The sequence below is a fragment of the Chiloscyllium punctatum genome, chromosome 24 (assembly GCF_047496795.1).
Source record: "Chiloscyllium punctatum isolate Juve2018m chromosome 24, sChiPun1.3, whole genome shotgun sequence".
NCBI lineage: Eukaryota > Metazoa > Chordata > Chondrichthyes > Orectolobiformes > Hemiscylliidae > Chiloscyllium > Chiloscyllium punctatum.
In genome coordinates, this window is record NC_092762.1 from 84,445,111 (window position 1) to 84,472,862 (window position 27,752).

Consider the following 27,752-nt stretch of genomic DNA (forward strand, 5'->3'; position numbering starts at 1 on the left):
ATTCTCACTATACCTTGGATGACACTGGGTAAGCACCACAAAGGCTGCAATGGTTCAAGGGACAATCCCACAATAAGTGATTCAGGGTATGCTCAACTGGGTATAACCAACAAGTAGAATTGTGTTTCAGTGTTAATCTCAATGCAAGTAATAATAAAAATACTTAGACTGCAACTGTCACTGTATTTGCTCAGTGAAGGAAGTTGCAGAATATCGTCTCATGCCAAAACTAATTACCTTGCTGATAAAGGAACATTCCATTCCTTTGGAGATAATGTTATATCCCAAATCTCAGCAAGGATTTTTGCTGCAATTCAACACCCTCACACTATTGAATCTGTCGGAGCCTTTGACCCACCAAGAAAAGAATGTATGAATTATCCCTCGTCAAAACCCAAACGTACTGGCACAGTGGCTGTGGTTAGCACTGCTGCCTCAAAGCACCAGCGAACCGGATGGAATTGAACTCTCAGGCAATGTCTATGTGGAGTTCCCACATTCTCCCCATATCTGCATGGGTTTCCTCTGGGTGCTCTGGTTTCTGCCCACACTCCAAAGATGGGCAGAATAAATGGATTGGCCATGCTTAATTGCATTATAGTGTCCAGAATGTGCAGGGTTGTTGGGATTGTGTGCGATTGAATGGGATGTTCTTTGGAGGGTTGGCATGGACTCAATGGGCCAAACGACCTGCTGCCACACCATTGGGATTCTAGACCCGGATTGGAATCGGCAGCATACTCACACTTCCTTTTGGCAATTGGGGTTGCAGTGGCCAAGCTCCTCCCTATGATCAGCAGCAGCAGCTAAGGATTACAGGCCACGGCAAGGCCCGTATGCCTGCATCAGAGGATGAGCATTCTATACATCTTTACTGAGGTGGGACTTTAACAAAAGATTTACAAGGATGTTGCCAAGGTCGGAGGAATTGAACTATAGGCTGGGGCTGTTTTCCCTGGAGCGTTGGAGGCTGAGGGGTGACCTTCTAGAGGTTTACAAAATTATGAGTGGCATGGATAGGGTAAATAGACAGTTTTTTCCCTGGGGTCAGGGAGTCCAGAGCTAGAGGGCATAGGTTTAGGCCGAGAGGGGGAAGATGTAAGAGAGAGCTCAGGGGCAACGTTTTCATACAGAGGATGGTACATGTATGGAATGAGCTGCCAGAGGAAGTGGTGGAGGCTGGTACAATTGCAACATTTAAGAGGCATTTGAATGGGTATATGAATAGGAAGAGTTTGGAGGGATATGGGCCGGGTGCTGGCAGGTGCGACTAGATTGGGTTAGGATATTTGGTTGGCATGGATGGGTTGGAGCGAAGGGTCTGTTTCCATGCTGTACATCTCTATGACTTATGACTCTATCTGGACATTTTTCTTTCTTGTAGGCGTGTTTGTTTTATTTCTGTTTTTACAATTCTGTTTTTTTGTAACCAAGATGGAACTGGAGAATGGTGACTCTGTACACATTTCACTGTACTCCTGTATTCCTAAAATTGAATACATGTGATAATAATTCTAATAAATATCACTAGTAGTCGCCGAAGTCCCAGAAGATCCATAGGGTGGCTCTCTCATTAGAGCAGCAAAACGACGTGGCTGGTGCTAAATTTAGCCTGAGGACCACCACAAATCAGGCAAAGTTGAGATGGCAGAATCTTCATGGTATGGGAATTGAACCTGTATTGTTGACGCCACTCTGCATCGCCAACCAGTTGTTGATCCAACTCCCCTTAATATTATTATACTCCCTATAAAACACATGAACAAGACATTAGGTGCTTGCTCCAGCTACCCATATTCTGGTAGACAGTAAAATGGAGCAAAACACAGTGCTATACTGCTATGTACCCATTCCTCATGCAGCTGTGTGGAACTTGTCTTGTACAACATGGTTGCCTTTACAAATCAGTGGATTGCTAAGCAATATCAGCAGGAATTAAATTTACCATACACTATTAGGGAGAGGGCAGGTTCTCTTCTCTGAAGAGTGAATTTTCTCCCTTGATGCCTGCTAGTAATCACAAGATTTATTGACAACTTTTACAACTGTGTAATGAGGACTCGAATTCACAACCTTCATTCCACATGTTAAACTAACTACCTAAACCCAAAGCAAGCTTTGAATCAACAAACCCATGCAAGAAATCAAGTATAATTGACTTAAAATACATACATACATACAGAAAAAATAGTTGTATCTCATTCTTTATTACGACAACATGCTGTCTGTGTATAAACTCTGTTATGCTTCCTAAACTTTGCAAGAATGGTCACATTTCAAAAGTATTTTGTTGGTCGTAAAGCACTTTAAGATATCCAGTGATTACAACTGGCTTTATAAAAATGCAAGCTCTTTACCTCCATTCAGTCTAACCACCATCACATCCTAAGACGTGGTACAATGAATTTCTGGACATACAGTCAGCGACAGCTGCTTCCTCGGCCTTCTTGCAGCATGTGTTTTCTAATAAATGTATCTCATTCTTCAACTGGCTGGCCAGACAATCCTCCAGCTGAGGCCATTCACTGCAACCTATCCTTAGCACTAAACAGCTACCAAGAATTACCAGTGAATGTCAAGTCAAAACTTCCATCATTTGTCCCTCACCTGGAATAACTGGGCGAAAGGTCAAGTTGTTACCAAACTGTTACCCACTTTTACTTTGGCACTTCAAAATGTTCCTACACCAACCTCAAATAATCTACTTAGTTGGAAACATTAAAATAAGAGGAGTAGGCCTCCTTGAGCCCTGTTCCACCATTTAATATGACGACTGATCATCAAGCTCAACACCTTAATTCTGCCATCCCCTCATATCCTTTGAGCCACTTGAGCTGTATCGATGTCCTTGAAAATATAATATTTTGACCTCAGCTACTTTCTGGGTAGTAAATTACACAGGTTCAACACTCTCTGGGGAAGAAAGTTCTCCCCATCTCAGTTCTAAAAGGTTAATCCCTTCTCTTTAAACTATAACCCTTGGTCCTGGACTCATCAGTCATCAGGGACATCTTTCCTGAATCTAACCTGTCTAGTTCTATTAGACTTTTACATGTTTCTATGAGATTCTCCCTCATTCTAAGGTCCAGTGAATATAATCCTAACTCAATCTCTCCTCAGGTCAATCTTAAACAAGAATGAAACTCCATTCAAAAGATGACAGAATTAAAAAAACAACAGAACCAGTAACAGGGACACTGGATTTAAAACTACATACAGATTAAACAAAGTACACTTACTATTAGCAGGTTCACAAGTGTAGGTTGAGAGCAGGATAGCTAAAATCTACAGGATTCTCCTTACATGGAAGCTCAGCAAAGACAATACACTTATTTAAAATGGACTTCACTGCTCAACGTTCAAGTCTCAATTGTTGATTTTATTTCAGTTCAGACTCTTTTGCAGCCTAAGCATTTTTAAAATTATCATATTCTGTCACAAGCCAAACTTTACCCCACCCCCTTCATACAAACAAACAAATTAGGAGCAGCTCTTGGAACTGGCTCCTCCGTTGAATAAGATCAGACTTATCTGATTTCACCACATTCACGTCTACTCCTGAAACCTTTTACCTCTTTGGTTCTCAAGAATCTACTGTTTTAAAAATATTCACAGACTTTGATTCCACCCCCTTTGTAAAAGTACCAAAGAGTCAAGAATGTCAGAAAAAATAATTGCCTCATGTTTCAAATTGGCGATCCATTATTTTTAACCAGTGACTTCTAGATCCAGATTGTCCCACAACAGGAAGCCTTCTTTCGAGGATCTTATATGGAGAAAATAACAAAGTTGTGGGCAAATTGTTGGAGGAGATTCTGAGGGACAGGATTTACCTGTATTTGGAAAGGCAAGGACTGATTAGGGATGGTCAACATGTCTTTGTGCACAGGACATTGTCTCTCTCTCTCTAACTTGATTGAATTTTTTGAGAGAAGAAAGTGAGGACTGCAGATGCTGGAGATCAGAGCTGAAAATGTGTTGCTGGAAAAGTGCAGCAGGTCAGGCAGCATCCAAGGAACAGGAGAATCAACGTTTTGGGCATAAGCCCTTCTTTGGGCATAAGCCCTTCTTTGGGCTTATGCCTAAAACGTCGATTCTCCTGTTCCTTGGCTGCTGCCTGACCTGCTGCGCTTTTCCAGCAACACATTTTCAGCTCTGAATTTTTTGAGAAGTGACAAAGAAGATTGAAGAAGGCAGAGTGGTGGACATTATCCATATGGACTTCAGTAAGGTGTTCAATTTGGTTCCACATGGTAGACTAGTTAGCAAGGTTAGATCACATGAAATACATGGACAGCTAGCCATTTGGGTAGAAAATTGACTTGAATGTAGGGACAGAGGGTGGTGATGGAGGAGAATTGCTTTTCAGACTGGAGGGCTGTGGCCAGCAGTGTGTCATAAGGTTCAGTGCTGGGTCCACTGTTTTTCATCATTTAATTATTTGGATGTGAATGTAGGAGGAATGCTTAGTAAGTTTGTAGACTACACCAAAGTTGGTGGTGTAGTAGATAATGAAAAAGGTTACGTCAGGACCTTGATCAGATGAGCCGATTGGCTGAGGAGTGGCAGATGGAGTTTAATTTAGATATCTATGAAATGCTGCATTTTGATAAGATAAATTAGAACTTACATACTTAATGGTTTGGTCCTGAGAATATTGCTAAACAAAGAGACCTTGGGGTGCAGGTTCACGATTTCTTGAAGATAGAGTCACAGGTAGACAGGAAGGCATTCGGTTAGCTTGCCTTTGCTGATCAGTACACTGGGTATTGGAGTTGGGAGGTCTTATTGCAGCATTACAGAACATCGGATAGGCCACTTTTGGAATACTGTGTTCAATTCTGGTCTCCCTGCTATAGGAAAGATGCTGTTAAACTTAAAAGGGTGCAGAAAAGATTAATGAGGATATTGCTAGGATTGGAGGGTTTGAGCTATACAGGGAGACTGAATAAGCTGGGGCTATTTTCCCTCGAATGGTGACTTTATAGAAGTTTATAAAATTATGAGTGGCATAGATAAGGTGAACAACCACGGCCTTTTTCCTAGAGTGTGAGAGTCTAAAAAAGGGCATAGGTTTAAGGTGTGAGGGGAAAGATTTAAAAAGGACTTGAGGGGTAACGTTTTCACAGAGCTTGGTGTATATATGGAATGAACTGACAGAAGAAATAGTGGAGGCTGGTATAATTACAACATTTTAAGGTAACAAGATGGGTACACGAATAGGAAGGGTTTTAAAGGGATGAGGGCCAAATGCTGGCAAATACAATAAGGTCAGATTGGGTTGTCTGGTCATCACAGACCAGTTGGACCAAAGGGCCTGTTTCTGTGCTGTATGGTTTGCTGTGTCTAATCAAAAAGCACCATACCTCCAAAAAGGAGAGATCATGATTGCTACTTTGAAAGGAAAGCAAATGCCTACAATTACGAAAACAACCAATACTGAAATCTGAAAAGGACTACTAACAGGCCTAATCAAAATTTCAGGAAATCACGCCATCTTTTCAGATGTTCATTATGATTTCATATGTTTGTTAAATATAGCCTTTTCTTATTTTATTGTCTAGTCTTTGAAACCAAATGAAATTTTAAAAGGCAATTTATTTAATTTCAACTATTTTAAAATATTCTCAAAGAAAATCTGAATGACAGCTACAAGCTAGATGTTGCCTGTAAAAGGGCAATATTTTGCAACATATCTTAATCAAACAAAATCCCCCAGCTGCAGAAAATACTGTAACCTGTATAGATTCGTCAACTGGAAGAAAAAAATTAAAGGCTTTTCAGTAATCTTCCACAGCAACCCCTCCAAGAGAATGTCCTCCACTCATTAAATATATTTATTCAAACCATTAAATATTAAGCTGAATGCAGAGGATATAGTATGACATTTTTAAACAGACTACAGATTATAGTGGACAGACTTTCACTGTAATTACCTTGGTCTACGTGATCTCTGGCAGTCTTTTTTTTGCAAACCAGACTCTCTGCTGTCCCCGTTCAGCCCTGCTTGTGCCAGTATATATCTCAGCTTTCCTGGCTCAGTCTACCATTCTGATCCTCAACACTTGCATGCCCAGCGTTCTGTTCTACCAAGCTCCTTCAATAACTCTGGCCTGCTACTTATCCCTCAACCCTTGCCTCTTACTCTCTGCAGTCTACTCTTATCTGTCACTTTGCCCCTCACTCTGTGCTTTGTACTGCACTTACCCTCACTGTCTCTGCCTGTTTTATTCGAGAAAACCCTTAGCCTGGCCACTCCTTCCTTCAGGGTGAACTGACCAAGGGTCCCTCCATTTTACCCCGTTGTGGCACTGCCTCAATTACTCTGTCCATGAGTTGCCTGGCCCTCCCCCCCTCATTCCCTCTGAGTCCCGACTGCCTGGCCCACTTTCAGTGTTGCCTTCGTTGGCTGCTTAACACAGACTCCCTCATCCTCTCTACCTTGATCTAACCTGAAGTCCAGGCTCCCTTAGTCCTGCCCTGTCTCCCTTCCCTCAGCTCGTCTCCTCACAGACCTGGCTCTTGTCCTTCTGCCCGATGTCCCCTCCCTCCTCTTAGCCCTACCGCCCCTCCTTCAGCTCCTGCCTCCTCTGAGCTCCTAACCTCCCCTTCCTTCAGCCGTTGTCTCTCCTCCCTCAGTCCTAGCTCCCGTTCCTCAGCTCCTATCTTCCCTCTCCCTTCGTTCCTCAGTATTGACCTTTCGTTCCTCCCCCTCAGACCCTGCCCTTCCCCACCCTGCCTTGCCTCGCCTCACCTCACCTCCCCCAAGCACCTGCCTTCCCCTCCCTCAGCACCTGCCCCTCCCTCAGCACCCTCAGCCCCTATCCTCCCTAACACTGACCCTCTCCTCATCAGCTGTCCTCTCCAGTGACTGTAAACTTTGAGCCGGTGGGAAGGGGGTGTGTGTGGTGGTGCTGCTGGGGAAGAGAATGCCGGGATACTGGAGGAACCGCCACCACCGCCGCTGGTAAACCTCGCGCCCCGCAGACGGACAACCGACAGCGCGAGACCAAGCCCCGCCCATCGACCTGGATCCGATTGGCTAATCGTGCGAGTAGGGCGTGCAGCTGACGCCGTCGTTTTACCCACAATCGCTGGTGATGTCAAGGTGATTGGCACAATCCTCCACCAATGGAACATTACCGGTATGGCTTAATGCCGTTTGTGTTGGCAGTATGATGGACGCGTCTTAAACCCAATCAGCGCTCAATATATCCGGGATATAAACTAGACCAATCAAGGAAGGCTTAGGGTGGGATTATTGGTGCGAATGCCGTTTTAGGAGACTGTTCACCATTTGTGAGTAATTTCATTCACGTCAAACAAAGTGACAGAAAAGGTTATGACAGAAATATATAAGAAAATGTTTTAAATGTTTTGACTTTGACTCCGATGCAGAGTAAATTTCAGTCATTTTACCTCAGGCTATCAGTCCTGCCGTTAGGGGCGGGTCGATGCCCTGGCCTGATTGACAGCGGGAGTTACCAATAGGAGATTGGTTCTGGATTGGTGGGGGGTGGGGGAGATGGGCACGAGGTTCTGGATTAGTGGTGCTGGAAGAGCACAGCAGTTCAGGCAGCATCCAAGGAGCTTCGAAATCGACGTTTCGGGCAAAAGCCCTTCATCAGGAATAAAGGCAGTGAGCCTGAAGCATGGAGAGATAAGCTAGAGGAGGGTGGGGGTGGGGGTGGGGAGAGAGTAGCATAGAGTACAATGGGTGAGTGGGGGAGGAGATGAAGGTGGTAGGTCAAGGAGGAGAGGGTGGAGTGGATAGGTGGAAAAGGAGATAGGCAGGTCGGACAAGTCATGGGGACAGTTACTGAGCTGGAAGCTTGGAACTAGGATGAGGTGGGGGAAGGGGAAATGAGGAAGCTGGTGAAGTCCACATTGATGCCCTGGGGTTGAAGTGTTCCGAGGCGGAAGATGAGGCGTTCTTCCTCCAGGCGTCTGGTGGTGAGGGAGCGGCGGTGAAGGAGGCCCAGGACCTCCACGTCCTCGGCAGAGTGGGAGGGGGAGTTGAAATGTTGGGCCACGGGGCGGTTTGGTTGGCACGAGGTCCAGCAGTGGCTTCAGAACGGCCACAGACTTTGAAGTGAGTGGATGTTAATGTTATTGTCCTCCTCAGTGCCCCACTCTTACTCCGAGTGTTAGCCGCTGAAGGCGGTGTGCCAAACACCTCTCCCACCCCCAAGCTATTCGACTGCAGCGGCTTCACAACAAAGTATTCAACTCCATTCTCACACTCTTGTGGCTCAGTGGTAGTGTCCTTACCTCTGAGCCAGAAAAACCCAGCTTCAAGTCCCACTTGCTCCAGAGGTGAGTCGTAGCATCCCCCAACAAGCTACTTAGAAAATCTATCACAGGCTGGCATTTCTCAGACTTCATGAGCAATGTCAGCCTGGATTACAGACCTGATCCTTTGGAATAGGATTTCAAGGTACCAATACTGAGCCATAGTTGACAATCAGACCATTTGTAATAATCCTGCTGTGGCTCAGTTCCATACCAGTCATTTCATGCACTCTTTCCATTAATCTGTAAATATTCAACATTTTTTAACTAGGAAAAACAAAAAAAGTTTTGTTTTCATGACAAAAGGTCATGGCCACATAATCTCATAATATGAGAATGTTCACTCCACTAAACCTGCGTTTGGGGGTGCAGGGGTGAATATCATTTGGAAATGTTGGAAAGGGTCAACTTCTGCCCGTTGGAGTTCAGAAGAATGAGAGGTTATTTTATTGAAACAAAGGGCGAGGGAGCTTGATAAGGTGGATTCTGAAAGGATGTTTCTCCTTGTTGGGAAGACTAGAACTACGGGTCACAGTTTAAAAATAAAAAGTCTCCCATTTGTGACTGAGATGAGGACTTTTTTTTCCTCCAAAACTTGAGTCTGGAACTCTTTTTTTTTCCCCATATAGTTGTAGCAATCTGGTCAGATTACTTTTCAGGTGGAGATCGATAAATTCTTAACTTTTGACTCACTTGTTATCAGGGTAGGCAGGAATGTGAAGTTGAAGTCAGATTCAGATTAGCTATGATCTCACTAAATGTTGGAGCAGGCTAGAGTGGTTATTCTCTTCCTCATTCATATGTTCAGGTGAAACAGGCAATATTGGTTGATCAGTTGTTAGGAATCCCTATATTGTTGAACGTTTTATCCTTCAGCTGAGGTGCTAAATTAAAGGTGTACAAGGATGTCCTGCTGATACAGGTGATTACAAAAGTTTTCTAGCATGATTTGAAGAGGAGGAAAATCTGCTTTCAGATCTGACTGAAATATCACTGCAAGTATTCACCATAAATAGATGAGCTGGTCAGTTATGCAACTGTGGTATGTTGGACTTTGAGGTGGGTAAAATTGTTACTGTATTTGCCAACATTACAGTAATTCAATTTCAATAAATATTCTTTAGGATAAGGGATAAAATGCACCTTGGGTGTAAGTATTATTACATCATGCAGTCATGGATAATTTGTTTTTACCCATATTCCACATTTTTCAATGCAATTGCATCAGACCTATTTTAAGTTTTTGGCTGAGGGAAGGTTGGTCAAAGTTGTATAATTCAACATTTAAACGTAATAACAGGAACTTGCCAAGGAGGCCTGAAGTTCATTCACCAATGGAGACAAAGCTTGAACAAGTCTGCATTAGGTATATTAACTCCATGAACAAAGAACTAGCATGATAAGTTAGAGTTAATGCTCCACAGATCACAATTGATCTGTGACTCAAATCCAGCTACACCCTTTGCTGCAAATCACTATATATCTTTGCTTAACACCAATCTACTCATCTCAAAACTAACAGTCAATGTTCCCAACTTATTTGGGGGAGAATTCTTAATTTCCTCTACCTGGAGTATGTTGTCAAACAGAGAGAACTTGGGATGCAGGGTTCATAGCTCCTTGAAGGTAGAGTCACAGGTAGATGGGAAAATGAAGAAGGCATTTGGGAAGCTTGCTTTTATTGGTCAGTGCGTTGAGTATAGGGGTTGGGAGGTCATATTGTGGCTGTACAGAACATTGGTTAGGCTGCTTTTGGAATACTGCATTCAGTTTTGGTCTCCCTGCCATAGAAAAGGTGGTGTTAAACTTGAAAGGGTGTAGAAAAGATTTACAAAGATATTGCCATGTGATTGGAGGGTTTGAGCTATAGGGAGAGGCTGGGGCTGTTTTCCCTGGAGCATCGGAGGCTGAGGGGTGATTTTTAAAGGTTTATAAAATTATTAGGGGTATGAAGAGGGTGAATAGTCAAGGTCTTTTCTCCCGAGTAGGGAAGTCTAGAGGGTATAAATTTAAGGTGAGGGGAAAATGATTTAAAAGGGACCTAAGGAGTAACCTTTTCACGAAGAGGCTGGTGCATATATTGAATGAACTTCTAGAGGAAGTGGTGGCTGCTGATACAAATAGAGCATTTAACAGGCATCTGGACGGGTACATGAATAGGAAGGGTTTAAAGGGATTTGGGCCAAATGCTGGCAAGTGGAACTAGATTAATTTAGGATATCTGGTTGGCATGGATGAGTTGGATCGAAGGTCTGTTTCCATGATGTACAACTCTGTGACTATTACTCTGTGAAGGGATGTTTCCTAATTGTACTACTGAATGGAATGGTTTAAGATGATTTTATGTTATTATAATTCCCATCAAAGAAAACTGTTTCTTTTTTTAAGGTCGTGGTGTCATAGTGATAACGTCACTGGACTAGTAATCCAGAACTGTAGGCTCACATCCTGGGGACTAGAGTTTGACTCTCACATAACCCCTGTTGACTTGTGTAAACCTGTTTCACTAAAGCCGTTTAAGCAAGGCAGTTGTTGTCCTTACCAGGAATAACTCCAGATGAGATGTTAAGGGGTTAATTTGCTCTGCTGGCCTGTAAGAAATTGGATGCTCTGGGGGTAGGTTGGTATGTTTCTCTGTTGTGCAGGTACAAAGCAAAAAAAAATTACATCATCTCCTATTATTCAAAGTAAAAAAAATTACATTATCATCTCCTGTTCAGAATCAATAAGAACATTGCAATTAAAACTCTGACCACATCCTGTAGTTAAAAAAATGATTTACATCAGCTCTTGCCATTAAGGGATGATTTACATTAGTGTTTCTGGAGATGATCAGGTCATTGCATTGTGTCTTGGATGGCATGTGACATTGGGAGAGTGGCTGGGGGCTGTCTTGTGGGCATTATGGACTGTGATGTGAGATTTTGTATAAAGGAAGAACTGGTTTCTTTGTTCAGGGAGATCCCTTGACACAGCTTTGCAAGCACTGTGAAGGGTGTTAAGGGTCCCTCCAAAGCTTGTACTTGCTTAATAAATTTTGACTGACTGTTCACATAAGTTGGCATATTGCAGTTGCATAAAAAGTAAGAATCTTAAGAAAAAGAACCCAACATTTGGTGGCAGTGGTGGGATTCAATATATATGGGGCTTCTAGGTGGACTGAATAAGTGATCATCTGAGTATTGGTTGCATGAAACTGATGGTAAGATTTACCTTGATCTCTCTCCTTAACCTCTCACTCAGTTGACCCCTCATCCCCTGGGATTCTGTGGTGACGGAATCTGAGGTAAATGATGCACTTGTACACCAGTGAGTTCACTTCCACAACCGTAAGTTCACTGCAAAGGGAGGTTTGAGTCCTTGGAATCATAAGTTCACTGGGAAGGGAGGTTAGAGTCCTCTAATAGTAAGGTTTAAGGCTCCATAGCACAGTGCATAAGAAAAAAAGATAACTACTGTACTGTCTGTCTCAATCACCTTGCCTTAGACAGTTGGTAAGAGGGGAAAATTCCCCACACAAATATCAGGATCCTGAAGTGGATGTGGAGACTGAATACACTGAATTAGTATATAGAGATAAGTTAGGAAGTTGAGACTTTAAAAGTGGGACAAGCATTCCTATTACAGGTTTTAAATGCAACAGTCTTTTATTTGCATAAGTCTAGTCAGAACTCTTGATGAACTTTGTTATTGTAGCTTAAACAATAAACTATTGGTATGTGACAGTAGTTAGGAAATTCACATGGAAAAGGTTGATGATTAAATCATAATGGGTCAATCAAGACCCAGATTTGTTCCTGAAGTACTAAGTGATACCTCTTTGCTGGCTTAAGTTTAGTTGTCTGTGTTCATTGTGTATGGTCAAAACTTGAAGATGCTTATAACACCAGTCAAACTTGCAAGGGTTGAAACTATTGAAAAATGTAAGGGAAAGCCATGCTAATGACTTCCAGTACTTTTTAAAACCCAAGAAGAATGATTATCTGATACAATAAAGCATTGTCTTTATTCAGGGAATAAGGAGTGAATTGGGACAATATTTGTAATTACTGGTAACTGGTTTTATTTGTAGGGAGTGTGGGAGTGAAACCCAAAATCCCTTTAACTATTTTGCCTTACCTGAATTAGGATCTCAATTCAATATGTTTTGTGGGCTATGTAAGTGTAGATTTTGATTTTACATATTATACAACATTACGTCCATTTAAAATGATCAAACATGCAACCTTAAAACAAATTGAGGGCGTTGAGCCTCTGATTTGTTTGAAATTCTACAATGCCGGTTTCAAACAACAATTGTGTCAGTGGTAATATTTTAGCCAGATCAGAGTATTGTATCAAAATATCATTGCTTTTTAATGCAGTGTGTTCACAAAAAGAAGACTGCATTTTAATTTTGATATTTTGTTAAGATTTTAGAGAACATTAGAACTTGCGGCTGAGCTGTTTAAGTTCTGTTAATTATTGTTAAGACGTCATAGGTCCCCTTCATATTGCAAAATCAAAGATTGTTGATCTACACCAAAGTTGTATAGTTACTGGTCTGTAACCACTGTAATTCCGACTGTTTTATTTGGGAAGTTAAATTTACGATATCAGTTTGTCAGCAATCACACATTCTAATTAAAAACACTGATTATGGCAAAAAAAGGACTTTTTTTGTCATTAATGTCAGGCCTAAATCTATGTCTGAAGTTAGATTTAATATGTACGTACGTACGTAGCAGTGGGTTATTGTTTGCTTTAACAGAAATTAGAGAGTTTTCGTTTGGAAAATATATATTAATATATTCTGCATTTGTTTCCCACGAATATTTGAGGTTTAAATCTGAACTGGTTCTGCCTTTTCAGTGGCGAAAGCACAGGAAAACATTTTATTGTTATCTTGCTGTTCCAGGTTTTTGAAATACTTTTCGTGACAGCTTTCATGTTAGCCAAGTCAAAGGAAATTAATTTTGAATAATCTGAATGGGGTCCCCCAAGGGTTTGAATTTAGGACCACTGATTGTTGTTTATAACTGACTGAATTGTTTAGGCAGTACAATTTAGAAGTTTATGGATGGTCTAAAACTTGGTAATGACATAAGTAGTGAAACACCGTATCTACAGTTTCTCCATTCACAGGTAAAGCACACCTTCGGACCACCACCTGCCCCTCCACAACCTAATCCAATGGATTCAAATCAGCTCCTCAGTCATGAGCACGAAAAATGAAGAAGCTAACAATGGTGAAGAGAGGTCCGTACGCTTTTTGTCAATGACCTTCCTATGGATATTAAACCAAATGAGCTTTACCTTCTCTTTTGATCGTTTAAGGGATATGAAGGTTCATTGATCAAGCTAACATTAAAACAGCTAGTTGGCTTTGTTACATTTGATACCAGAGTGGGAGCAGCAAAGAATGCTACGTTCCTCTACCTGCTGCTACAGATGCACAAGTATCCTCCATCTGAAGCATATCCGCAAGGATGGAAGTCTCGTCAGTTTTGTTAAGTATATAATTGCCCTTATCCAAGAATTCAGATCTTTCCATGGAGTGAAGTGCAAGGACAGACAAGATTTTGCTTTTAGGTTGGAGTTTACTGAAGGAGATTTTGGATAACTGGCTCGTTTCCACTCAAATTGGAGAGGATGAAGTGGTCATTAAGGACTGTGGATTTAAGAACTTTACTGGTGAACACTTTTTTCCTACATGGAAAGACCTATCTACTGCATAGGCGAGAAATTATTATTGTTATAATCATTGCATGCTGTGTGTCAATAGCTTGCTTAAATACTGGCTGTCAGATTCTTATGAATAAGCTGGTAGTGCCTTTTAGGTGGTTATCATGGAATGATAAAAAGAGGGAATGAGATGTTAAGGGGTTAATTTGCTCTGCTGACCTGTAAGACATTGGATGCTTTGGGTTAGGGTGGTATGTTTCTCTGTTGTGCAGGTACAATGTAAAAAAACCTACATCTTCATCATCTATTATTCAGAGTAAAAACATTTACATTATCATCTCCTATTCAGAGAATTAACAAGAACATTGCAGTTAAAATTCTAACTACATCTGTAGTTAAAAAATGGTTTACATCAGATCTTGCCATTAAGGGATGATTTACATTACATTGTTTCTGGAGATGATCAGGTCACTGCATTGTGTCTTTGAGGGAGTGGCTGGGAGTTGTCTTGTGGGCATTACTGACTGTGATGTGAGATTTTGTATGAAGGAAGAACTGGTTCCTTTGTTCAGGGAAATCCCTCGACACAGCTTTGCAAGCATTGTGAAGAGTGTTAAGGGTCTCTCCAATGCTTGTACTTGCTTAATAAATGGATGTAGGTTTGTTCACTAAGCTGTAAGTTTTGGTTTCAAACCCACATCCAGAACCTCATCCTCAGTTACAAATCTTCTCAAAACCCGTTCCTTAATAAATTTTGACTGTTCATAGAAGTTGGCATATTGCAGTTGCATCAAATGTGTAAGAAGCAAGAAAACTAATCCAACATAGACCAAATTTGTCCTCAGAGTAATCAGGGATAGGCAAGAAACTATGACCGAGCCACATCTCAAGAACAGATATAAAATAAGTTACGCTATACAATTGTTTTAATCATCTCAATCAGATCATCCCTTTATCTTGTACTCAGTGAACACAGCCAACTTGTCACAATATACTCTTCTAAACCTTACTGCATTGGCAGAAACAGAGAAGAGGGATATTATATTTTCAACCTCTAGATGTCCTTTTCTTTTGTCTCCACACTTTAATATGGGAAAATTCCCTAAATCTGGTTTAAAACTCTCTAGTCACTGGTTGTCCTTTTCATGTTTTAAATGTAGGCAGCAAACTAGCAGTAACATTACCACCAAGAGGTTGACTTCTTTAAAAGCGGATGATTTGAACCATGGAATAATTGCAATAGAAAATGGACCAAATCCTCCAGTCTCCACATCATCAGACACTGAACATAGAACTGAAAATGTAAGTCAGGACCTTGTGGATGTCCTAATGCACAAAGCTATGTGAGATTGCTTGGTAAATTTTAGTTTCTGATGAGTGATTGCACTGCTGCTTGGCACCTTGAATAATTGTTTCTGACTGAGCTAATCATTAGAGTCATAGAGATGTACAGCACGGAAACAGACCCTTCGGTCCAACTTGTTCATGCTGACCAGATATCCCAACCCAATCTAGTCCCACCTGCCAGCACCTGGCCCATGTCCCTCCAAACCCTTCCTATTCATATACCCATCTCGATGCCTTTTAAATGTTGTAATTGTACCAGCCTCCAAAACTTCCTCTGGTAGCTCATTCCATACACGTACCACCCTCTTCGTGAAAAAGTTGCCCCTTACATCGCTTTTATTTCTTTCCTCTCTCACCTGAAAGCTGTGCTCCCTAGTTCTGGATTCCCCCACCCCAGGGAAAAGACTTTGTCTATTTATCCTATCCATGCCTCTCATGGTTTTATAAACCTCTATAAGGTCACCCTCAGCTTCCAACACTCCAGGGGAAAAAAAATTCCCTAAAAACAAAATTAGCCTATTCAATCTTTCCCTCAGGATCTGGACCAGATGGGCCAATGGGCTGAGATGTGGCAGATGGAGTATAATTCAGATAAATGCGAGGTGCTGCATTTTGGGAAAGCAAATCTTAGCAGGACTTATACACTTAATGGTAAGTTCCTAGGGAGTGTTGCTGAACAAAGAGACCTTGGAGTGCAGAGTTTGTGAGAAGATTTGTAGCTCGGGTGCTCATTGTTGTGGTTCTGTTCGCCGAGCTGGGAATTTGTGTTGCAGATGTTTCGTCCCCTGTCTCTGTGACATCCTCAGTGCTTGGGAGCCTCCTGTGAAGCGCTTCTGTGATGTTTCCTCCGGCATTTATAGTGGTTTGTCTCTGCTGCTTTCGCTTGTCAGTTCCAGCTGTCTGCTGCATTGGCCGGTATATTGGGACCAGGTCGATGTGTTTGTTGATAGAATCTGTGGATGAGTGCTATGCCTCTAGGAATTCCCCTGGCTGTTCTCTGTTTGGCTTGTCCTATAATAGTAGTGTTGTCCCAGTCGAACTCATGTTGCTTGTCATCTGTGTGTGTGGCTACTAAGGATAGCTGGTCGTGTCGTTTCGTGGCTAGTTGGTGTTCGTGGATATGGATCATTAGCTGTCTTCCTGTTTGTCCTACGTAGTGTTTTGTGCAGTCCTTGCATGGGATTTTGTACACTACATTGGTTTTGCTCATGCTGGGTATCGGGTCCTTTGTCCTGGTGAGTGGTCTGAGAGTTGCTGTTGGTTTGTGTGCTCTCATCGTAGTAGTCTGGCTGTCAGTTCAGAAATGTTCTTAATGTATGGTAACGTGGCTAGTCCTTTGGGTTGTGGCATGTCCTCATTCTGTTGTCTTTCCCTTAGGCATTTGTTGATGAAATTGTGGGGGTATCCATTTTTGGCGAATACATTGTAGAGGTGTTCTCCTTCCTCTTTTTTTTTTTTTTTGCAGTTCTGGTGTGCTGCAGTGTGTTGTGGCCCTTTTGAACAGTGTCTTGATGCAACTTCGTGTGTGTGTGTTGGAGTGGTTGCTTTCGTAGTTCAGGACTTGGTCTGTGTGTGTGGTTTTCCTGTATACCTTTGTGGTGAATTCTCCGTTCGGTGTTCTCTGTACCATCACATCTAGGAATGGGAGTTGGTTGTCCTTTTCTTCCTCTCTAGTGAATCGGATTCCTGTGAGTGTGGCGTTTATGATCCGGTGTGTGTTTTCTATTTCTGTGTTTTTAATGATTACAAAGGTGTCATCTACCCAGAGTTTGGGCACTCATCCACAGATTCTATCAACAAACACATCGACCTGGACCCAATATACCAGGCCACTGCAGCAGACAGCTGGAACTGACAACCAGAAGCAGCAGAGGTAAACCACTCTAAATGCTAGAGGAAACATCACAGAAGTGCTTCACAGGAGGCTCCCAAGCATTGGAGTGCAGGTTCATAACTCCTTGAAAGTGGAATCGCAGATAGATAGGATAGTGAAGAAGGCGTTTGGTATGCTTTCCTTTATTGGTCAGAGTATTGAGTACACGAGTTGGGAGGTCATGTTGCAGCTGTACAGGGCATTGGTTAGGCCACTGTTGGAATATTGCGTGCAATTCTGCTCTTCTTCCTATCGGAAAGATGTTGTGAAACTTGAAAGGGTTCAGAAAAGATTTACAAGGATGTTGCCAGGGTTGGAGGATCTGAGCTACAGGGAGAGGCTGAACAGGCTGGGGCTGTTTTCTTTGGAGCGTTGGAGGCTGAGGGGTGACCTTATAGAGGTTTACAAAATTATGAGGGGCATGGATCGGATAAATAGGCAAAGTCTTTTCTCTGGGTTCAGGGAGTCCAGAACTAGAGGGCATAGGTTTAGGGTGAAAGGGGAAAGATATAAAAGAGACCAAAGGAGCAACATTTTCATGCAGAGGGTGGTACGTGTACGGAATGAGCTGCCAGAGGATGTGGTGGAGGCTGGTACAATTGCAACATTGAGGCATTTGGATGGGTATATTAATAGGAAGGGTTTGGAGGGATCTGGGCTGGGTGCTGGCAGGTGGGACTGGATTGGGTTAGGATATCTGTTTGGCATGGACGGGTTGGACCAAAGGGTCTGTTTCCATGCTGTACATCTCTATGACTCTATATAGTGGACCCTGCTAAGTCGTTCCCAATAACAAACTGGCTTCCTGGAACTGACACTGTCAATCACTCCCACTGTTACTTGATGATGGTGAATGGCGAAACAGATTTGAGGGGCCGAATGGCTGCCTCCTACCCCTGTTTTCCATGTATCTATTACTCCAATCAGATTCTTGGCATCTAAACAGAATACACCAAGAGGCCAGAATGATGCTGCCGCTTCAGTGTGAGACACACCTAGATAACAGTAGACAATAGGTGCAGGAGTAGGCCATTCTGCCCTTTGAGCCAGCACCACCATTCATTATGATCATCCAAATCTAGGAGGGTTAGAAACTTTACACTCAGAGGTGTATCTCAACAGTTCAACTCGAAGTACTCAACTTTCCTAATACTGCCGCTGAATAAAAATACATTGTGCAAGTCAAATTGATAAATTTTCAAAATTTTTGGCGTGGGTAAGAGAAGATAATAATAGTCTCATGAAGAAATCCTGATAATTGGAGACTTCAAATAGTTTGAGTTTTATTTAGGTAAAACATAAAAACACACAAAATGTAAGCAGAAGTAGGCCATTCATTATGGTCACAGCTGAGCATTCAACTCCTGAGCCTGCATTTCCCTCCTATCCTTTGATCCCTTTAGCCCCAGTTGCTGTATCCAACTCCCTCTTGAAATCATACTTTGGCCTGGACTGTTTTCTATGGTGGCTAATTCTACGAGTTCACCACTCTCTGTGAAAACAAAATTCTACAAAATAGTCTGCCCCTTATCTTCAGACTGATACCCCTGGTCCTAAAGTGGAAAACCTCACATTTACCTACATTATACGACATCTGCCATGCACTTGCCCACTCATTCAGCTTGTCCAAATCACTCTTAAGAATCTGCAATTTCCTCACAGCTCACCTACCAGCTTTGTGTCATCTGCAAATTTGGAAATATTACATTCTGTACCTTCATCAGTAATCATTAATATATACATTGTGAATAGCTGGGTAGTCATCCATGAAATATTGTGAAAACTAGTTCAACATCTAGGTAACGACACAACTTACCTCCAAAACCTAACTCCCCGACCCAGACTACTGCTGCCGACTAATCCGACTTTAATATAACCCCTGGTCAGATTAAACCATCCTCTTGACGTGAATCCCCACACAACCTGACAATCCAACTACCCACCCTATAGTTGACTATCCCTCCAATCCTATTACTTTCCCAACGAACCCCTGACTAGTTGGCCCACATCGCCCGTTCACTCATCCATGCATTCACTAACATTCGAAGTAGACCTTTAAACCTACCACATGTCAGCTAGTGCTGTAAAAACGGGGCTTACGTCCTGTCATACCCTGACTCTCTCTCGCTACAGTGGAATTCCCTGATGGATGCTGATGCATATTTTTCTGTGAAAGCCGGATAGGTGTGTAGCAGTGTAGGGTCAGAGGCAGTTACAAGTACAATCAAAATCTGAAACTGTTTTGCAGATTGGAAGACTTCTTTTGAAAACTGGAGAACTGAAGCTGTTCAAGAACAGCATTAATTGCACTTCTACTCTTTGCCTTTAATATCCTGTCTTTGTTTTCTGTATGCAATAGAAGGCAACCATTCAATAGACAATAGATGCAGGAGTAGGCCATTCTGCCCTTCGAGCCTGCACCGCCATTCAATATGATCATGGCTGATCATTCCTAATCAGTATCCTGTTCCAGCCTTATCTCCATACCCCTTGACTCCACTATCTTTAAGAGCTCTATCCAATTCTTTCTTAAAAGAATCCAGAGACTGGGCCTCCACTGCCCTCTGGGGCAGAGCATTCCACACAGCCACCACTCTCTGGGTGAAGTAGTTTCTCCTCATCTCTGTCCTAAATGGTCTACCCCGTATTTTTAAGTTGTGTCCTCTGGTTCGGCACTCCCCCATCAACGGAAATATGTTCCCTCCTGCCAGAGTGTCCAGTCCTTTCATAAGCCTATATGTTTCAATCAGATCCCCTCTCAGTCTTCTAAACTCAAGGGTATACAAGCCCAGTCGCTTCAGTCTTTCCGTGTAAGGCAATCCTGCCATTCCAGGAATTGACCTCGTGAACCTACGCTGCACTCCCTCAATAGCCAGAATGTCTTTCCTCAAATTTGGAGACCAGAACTGTACACAGTACTCCAGGTGTGGTCTCACCAGGGCCCTGTACAGCTGCAGAAGCACCTCTTTGCTTCTATACTCAATCCCTCTTGTTATGAAGGCCAGCATGCTATTAGCCTTCTTCACGACCTGCTGTACCTGCATGCTTGCCTTCATTGACTGGTGGACAAGAACACCCAGATCTCTCTGAACAGCCCCTTTACCTAATTTGATACCATTGAGGTAGTAATCTGCCTTCCTGTTCTTGCCACCAAAGTGGATAACCAGACATTTATCCACATTAAACTGCATCTGCCATGCATCTGCCCACTCACCTAACTTGTCCAGGTCACCCTGTAATCCCCTAACATCCTCATCACATTTCACCCTACCACCTAGCTTTGTGTCATCAGCAAATTTGCTAATGTTATTGCTGATACCATCTTCTATATCATTTACATATATTGTAAAAAGCTGCGGTCCCAGCACGGATCCCTGCGGTACCCCACTGGTCACTGCCTGCCATTTCGAAATGGAGCCGTTAATCAGACCTGAACTCCATTGCCTGCCTTAGTCCTGTAAACCTGACTAACCAAACATCTACCAAATTAGTTATGAAATTTTGCATTTTATTTCCAGCCTCAACAGTTGTTGGGGGAAGAGAGTTCCAGATCTTTATTCCCCTTTGAGTGAACAACTACTTTGCGATACCACTCCTGAACAGTCTCTCTCTAATTTTACAGTTGATCCAGTCTTGCTGTAGCTCATGGATCAGAATGACAATGTTACTGCAAAAGAAAATAATATTTACCAGCTATTACATTATCTGCAAGTCTAACATTTGCCCACTCCACCCACCTCAGTTAACAGAGATAGATAAGACTTTGCTCCTTAGTTATTTTTGCTGGTCATGTTGACAACGCACTAATGTTTGGTTCAGAGTTAATGCTTCCAGTTCTTCCCAGCACTGCAGTGAAACACCTTCTGTTTCTATTTTTAGTCATATTACATCTCCTGTTATAACACTCCATCCTTCAGTATTGACCAAGAGAGGCAGGTGTAGTGCAGAAATTATTGGTATTGGAACAGGAGGCCTTTCAGCCCCTTTGTCATGGAAAGATCTTTATTTATATCCCATCTGTGAATCACAGAAGACCAAGGAGACATTTCTGCCTATCTTGTCTGCACCAGCTCTTTGAATGAGTGCAAATCATAGTCTTCTCTTGAAATTTTTCACATTTTTCCTTTTCAAGTAACAACTGACTTCCCTTTTGAATATCTCCATTGAACCTGTCTCCATCTCACTCTCGGCTGTGCATTCCGGATCTGAACCAGTTGCTGTCTGAAAATGTTTTGCTGTATAACAGTTGCCCTTAATTCTCTTATTAAATTGTGAAATTATGCTTAACCTAAACAACCTTTTTGGAGAGTCCCAGGATTTCTATATCCCTTTGTATGAGGAAGTGCTTCTTAACATCAACCCCAAGTGAATTGGCTCGAATTTTGTTTTTCCCTCCCTTGTACTACACTCGCCACCTTCCTTCCCCTCCCCCCATCTCTCTTAACCATATCAACTCCTTTAACCATCTTAAACACCTCAACTTGATCCCCCCCTTAATTTTGCATTGTTAGGATAATGCAACCTGATCTATAATATTGTCCTCATAATTTAACCCTTTAGCTTCTATACTATTCTGGTCAATCTGTTCTGGAACTCTACAAGACTAACTAATTCTTGCTGAGATGTGGCATCAAGAAACCTTCCTCCCCCCATCTTCTAATGGAAGGTCTCTTCAGGAAAATAAATTTCACCAGTAAAGTGAAAATGGGAAACCTCTGCCCCAGTTTGCAGGTGGCACTACAGTGGCCCCCTTGCTGGAAGATTGTAATTACCATGTGGTATTCTTACATAAACGTTTCCATTTTAAAAGAATTGCATGCACACAACACTTTTAATACATCAAAAACATCTGGGCTTGACTGACAAGATAAAACAATACATTTATGGAAATATACAATAGGTTTATGACCTCAGAGTAATGTTCATGTCAGTGCTTTCAGAGTGATGCATTTTAGGGTTACATAACATTGCTGATGTGTACAGTGGGACTATAACAGTCAACCTCTGACTCACTGCAGCAGAACAGGAGGGACAACCTCACTCGAGACAGACATTGCTTCCAATGCAAGACAATAATATTGATTGAATTTCAAATCCAGGGTCCAATAGTCTAACAGAAGCGCAGGGGATTTGCCAGATCTGCTGACATGCTTTCATGATTTGCCAGATCTGCTGACATGCTTTCATGATTTGCACAGGACATGACTAACGCAGAGTCACAACCAAATCTCAACTATCTAGCTGTGATCTCTATTACACATAAGGATTTCCTCAGTTGTTTGAGCCTTAGGTGCATGGGGAGGTGTTTGCTTGTGCACGTGCACTGAATAAAATGTGTAAAATATTGTTTTAAAAGGTGATGAGAGGAAACTCTAGTTGTTGGGTTGTAAAGTAGTGTTGGATAGGCTCTTTTTCAGCATCAATTCTATCATCAAACAAGGATGGGGAGAATCTCCTCTTCATTGCTAATAAAGATCTCATTGTGGGAATATTGAAACAATGGTGTCATTCCTATTGATCAGACAAATGTCCTTTTGGATATTTTGTAATATTCTGTGTGTCATCAACTCAGAAGAAATCACTGCATCTAAAATTAATTGTTTGTAATGCATGCTTCATTTCATTTACAGACCCTGTGAGTGCTATGGCACTGTAAAACAGGTTTTTTTTAAAAAAGATGAAACAGACAAAAAGGAAAATACACAGCCTGTATTGTGTCATGAGGTGGTGATTAAATTATTAACTGATGGGATGGGATGGGGCATGTTTAATTTCAGATTCACAACCTGCTTCAAGATACAAAATCTATCAAGTTTGGTGTTAAACACTTTAATATCCTCTTGTGGCACGTTATGAGTAATGTGACAGAACAATATTCAAACCGCTTGTCTAAAAAACACTTTCCATTCTGCTGCTGATATTTTGGCAAGAAAAATAACTCTGGGTAACATAACAATGGAATTTCCAGAAGCCAATTACCTGTCAAAGTGCAAGAAAGTTCAGAGATGGCCATTCTTAGTGGAAGGATCCTTGTGAGTTTGGTAGTGATCATCAATCAACAGCCTGCTCCCTGTACCAATGTGCATTGTGGGAAGTCCCATTTATTGAAGTGGAGGTGAGAGTGGTGGCATCTTGTAGATCCTCAACTCACTGCAGCTGAATCAGACACCTCAGAGGTTCTCTGGTCGCTTTTACAACGTCTCAGATGATCACAGAGGGGTTAAATATGAGAACAATCCAGAAATGTGCAACCAAACATGACGTGTGCTTTCGAGGTCCATCTCCTAGTCTTGTCGCAAGATGGCAGTTAATGGGAAATTCCAGCTTTCTGCCCTGTCCAGAGCTCCTGAAGCTCCACTTTGCAGCCAAGATCCCGCAGGGCAGCTTTTGCCAAGTCCTCACAGTCTTGGTGTGTAGTCTTTGCCTGCAGGATGAGCACCTCTGCTCCCATCTCCAGGATCAGCTGGGAGAAGTCAGGATTGCGGGCCACCAGGTTACGAAGTAACATGCAGGCCTGCTTCTGTAATGAGAACAGTGTTAGCTTCATATCTATTTCGAAATCAATCCATTCAAAGGTGTCATAACATCTCTGGGGCAGGTGGGAATTGGACCTGGACCTGCTGACTCAAGGGCAGGGTCACTTTCACTGCACCACAAAAACCTCAGAGTCTTAGCTTTTTTAAAAATTAAGCTATTCCGAGACATTAGGACACACCCTGAGCAGAGGGGACTTGAACCGAGGCTTGGAGAAAGTGAGGACAGCAGATGCTGGAGATCAGAGTCTGGAGTGTATTGCTGAGAAAGCACAGTAGGTCAGGCAACATCTGAGGAGCAGGAGATTTGATGTTTCGGGCATAAGCCCTTCATCAGGAAATGAGGCTTGTGGGCCAGGGGCTGAGAGATAAATGGGAAGGGGGGTGGGAAGGTAGCTGAGAAAGCGATAGATGGATGAAGGGGAGGGAGAAGGAGATGGAGGGTGGAGGGTGGCAGGGAGTGATGGACAGATCAGGAGGGCAGTGCCGAGTTGGAGGCTTGGGGAGGGGAAACGAGGAAGCCGAACACTTCAACTCCACCATCAAGCCATTACCACCCGATACCTGGAGGAACAAAGCCTCCTATTCCGCCTTGTAACCCTGCAACCACACGGGATTAATGTGAATTTTGACAGCTTCCTCATTTCCACTCCTCCAACATTATCTCAGTCCCAAGCCTCCAACTCGGCACTGCCCTCCTGACCTGGCTATCACTCCCCCCTTTGACCTATCACCTCCCTCACCGTCATCCACCTAACACTTTCTTAGCTACCTTCCCCCAAACCCACGCCCCTCCAATTTATCTCTCAGCCCCTGGCCACAAGCCTCATTCCTGATTGAGGGCTTATGCCTGGAATGTTGATTCTCCTGCTCCTTGGATGCTGCCTGACCTGCTGGGCTTTCCCAGCAACATACTCATGAACCCAAGCTTCCTGGCTTAGAGGTAGGAATACTACCACAAGAGCCCAAGTGTAAGCTATGTATTTTTTTTAGTGCATGAATTGAGATATTTTCTAGTCAAGCTGTTCAAAGACATTGCGGCACATCTCTGGGACAGGTGGGTCTTGACCTCATGCCTCAATGCACCACAACAACCAAAGTGCTAGCTGTATTTATTTAAAATTTTAATCTATTTTTCTAATCAACTTGTTCAGAGATGCTATTACACCTTGTGGAGCTGGTAGGAGATAACGTGGGCCTCTTGGTCCACAGGTAAGAGTCAGTACCACTACACTAGTTGAAGTGGTGGCTGTATATTAGTAGAGTGTTTAATACTATTCAGGTCGTAGGTATTTACTGAGGATTCATTCATTCTTCCACATCTAGGAGCAGAAACTCAATATTAGACTTTTAAGGTTCAGTTATTGTTTCCTTTTAAAGTTTTGATTTGTTTCTGGATTAGTGGTGCCTCTCACAACAACACAGGAAATAAGAGGAGTTGATGGTATGGCTCACCAACCTTGTTCCACCATTCAATACAACCAAGGCTGAGCAAGGACTTCACATCATTCCCCATATTGTTCAATTTCCTGAAAGACCACAATTCTGTGCATCTCAGCCTTAAGGTAAACATAGGAAGGATGGTCCCGATAACTGGACAGTCCAGAAACGGGAGGGGGTATTGTCCAAGGATAAATAAAAGGCCATTTCGAACTGAGGTGAGAAGAAACTTCTTCATCCAAAAGGTGGTGAGCCGGTGGAATTCTGTCACAGAAAGTGGTTGAGACCAAAACACTGAATGTTTTCAAGGAAGAATTAGATATTTGTTAGGACTAGAGGATCAAAGGGTTATGAGTTGGATGATCGAGTATCATTATATTGGCAGAGCAGGCTTGAAGGGCTGAATGGCTTACACCTTCTACTATTTTCTGTGACAGTCTTAAATGTATTCAGCAATGAAAAATCCACAATTCTCTCAGTAGAGAATTTCAAAGAGACACAATCCTTTGAGTGAGGTCATTGCTCCTCGTACCATTCCTATATAATCAGCCCCTTACCTCAACATATGTGCCCCCATGTTTTAGATCCCCCCCCCAAATAGAGCAGATCCTATGAGATTCTTTGCTCTATCAAGCCTCTTCAGAATCTTGTATATCTCAATGAGATTACCTCCCATTCCTTTACAATAAGTCCAATTTGTTAGTGTCTGGTTAATGACATTAAAATTTGTTAAATCTTTATTCAAGACTAAGAGAAACAGGTGACAGCTGTTAATTGTCTGAGCACATAAATAGGGAGCAGCTGTCACATGGTTCAGGGTAAGACTGAGAAAGTTAATAAAATCACTTCACAAAAGATGTGCATGTTTTGTTTCAATCTCACCAACTAATTTGGAATCTGCGGACACAATTTACTCAGTTTTATTTTCAAATGGGGCAGTTGGGTTCACAAAAGAGATATAAATAGGAGCAAACTGAAGCTATATTTGTTGGGTTTTAGATTTGCATACTTGTAATACATCATACTGTGAGTAAAAGCTCCTAAGTGTGGAAATAGTATTTAGTTCTTTGACAATGAACTGGTAGTATGCTCTTTAATACATGCCTACACCCCCATCCTCGTACATGCATTTCCTCTCCCTTATATCTTCCTCATTGTCCTGCCACTTCCACAAGTCCCCATCGCCTTCTTCAACTATCCCATGTTTCCACACTCTCCACTTCCTTACTAACTCCCTCATTAATTTTCTCAAATCCCATCCCCACTTACTTTTAACCCATCCATCTCACCTGTACGTTCACCTCAGCTGGATGTGCCTTCATTGCCTGCAGCGCAATCAGTGCTCCGCCACCCTCCATGATCACACGACAGTTTTCCGGTTTCCGTAAGGCAAACATCCCCAAGGCAGCACATCCCTGTTCACAGATCTGAACCAACAGATAACAGAGTCAGTGGTGAAATCCCAGAATCAGCCTCTGGGACAATTATGGAACATTGTAGGAACAAGCAAAACTGGTCTTACTATGACTTTGACAAAAATCTTCACTATTCATTTTGAAGGATTTTGGACTTCTAAAAGAACTATAAGAATAAGCTGGAAACTACAGATTAATTACTGGTTTGATTCCCACCTCGGGCAACCATCTGTGTGGAGTTTGCATATTCTCCCAGTGTCTGCGTGAGTCTCCATGCTAAATTGCCCATAGTAATAGGTGCACTAGTCAGGGGTAAATATAGGGTAGAGGAATGGGTCTGGTTGGGTTACTCTTTAGAGAGTCAGTGCAGACTTGTTGAGCTGAAGGGCTCGTTTTCATAATGTAGGGAATCAAAATCTGTGTACTGCAGAAAGAGAGGCCTTTTGGCCCATCAAGTCAAGAGAGGCCATTTGGCCCATCAAGTCTGAACCAACTTTCCAAAGAGTCTCCCACCCAGCCCCAGCGTCCCCACTCTATCTCCAAGACCCCACGTTTACCATGGCTAATCCATCTGACCTGTACATCTCTGGACTGCAGGAAATCCATGTAGACACGGTTGGGCAGGGGGGGGCGGTTCAAACATCACACAGTCAGTCAGTCACCCAAGGCTGGGATTGAACCTGGTCCCTGGAGCTGCAAGGCATTAATGCTAAGCCACCTTGCCACCCACAGTGTTAACATAAAACATTAACTTTGTTTTTGTTCTTCACAGATCTACTTGGCACTTCCTGTTGTTATTCCACTTCCAATGACTCTTGTAGGTTTCAAAGCTGTGTACCTGTGGTGTTCCCAAGTGTCGGTTCATGGCTAATACAATCAGGTCTGTTCCACCAGCATTGATGATTGCGTCCTTTACTTCATCATTACCTGCGATTGCTCGGAAGGCACCCAGTACCTGCTTCACCACTTCCTGTAATTTAACAGGACAAGAAAAAAATTAGGCGTTAAGTACTTCCTCAACATTGGTATATCGACAGTTTTTTTAAAAAGTCTTTCATGGGAGTGGGCATCATTGGCTAGACCAGCATTTACTGCTGATTCTTAAGTACCCTTGAAATGAATGGCTTGCTTGGCCATTTTTGAAGGCAGTCAACCACATTACTGTGGAAATGGAACAACATGTTAGAA

At 42.5% G+C, this 27,752-nt stretch overlaps 2 protein-coding genes and 1 long non-coding RNA gene across 7 annotated transcripts in view; 1 reads left to right on the forward strand and 2 right to left on the reverse strand.

Moving 5' to 3' along the window:
* The window catches only part of slc25a42 (solute carrier family 25 member 42), a 42,911-nt gene extending 36,184 nt beyond the window's left edge, over positions 1–6,727 (reverse strand). The window contains exon 1 of one of the 2 annotated variants that reach the window (XM_072594351.1): positions 5,937–6,727. The gene's annotated coding sequence lies outside the window, so the exon portion shown is untranslated. Of the gene's footprint in view, positions 1–3,239; positions 3,334–5,936 lie in introns of those variants that run through there. The other variant, XM_072594352.1, reaches the window with a different exon arrangement.
* A 1,082-nt stretch (positions 6,728–7,809) lies between these two features.
* LOC140494777 (uncharacterized) lies at positions 7,810–27,409 on the forward strand. Its single transcript, XR_011964043.1, has 3 exons — positions 7,810–9,351; positions 13,402–15,258; positions 27,337–27,409. It is a non-coding gene; the product is annotated as an uncharacterized lncRNA (long non-coding RNA).
* armc6 (armadillo repeat containing 6) overlaps positions 21,272–27,752 on the reverse strand; it is a 38,336-nt gene continuing 31,855 nt past the window's right edge. For all 4 annotated transcript variants that reach the window (XM_072594358.1, XM_072594354.1, XM_072594355.1 and 1 more), the window contains exons 6-8: positions 27,403–27,534; positions 26,439–26,576; positions 21,272–23,696 (exon numbers count right to left, since the gene is read on the reverse strand). In XM_072594358.1, the coding sequence (XP_072450459.1) occupies positions 23,484–23,696; positions 26,439–26,576; positions 27,403–27,534 (483 nt within the window). In that variant the 3' untranslated portion in view covers positions 21,272–23,483. The remainder of the gene's footprint in view (positions 23,697–26,438; positions 26,577–27,402; positions 27,535–27,752) is intronic.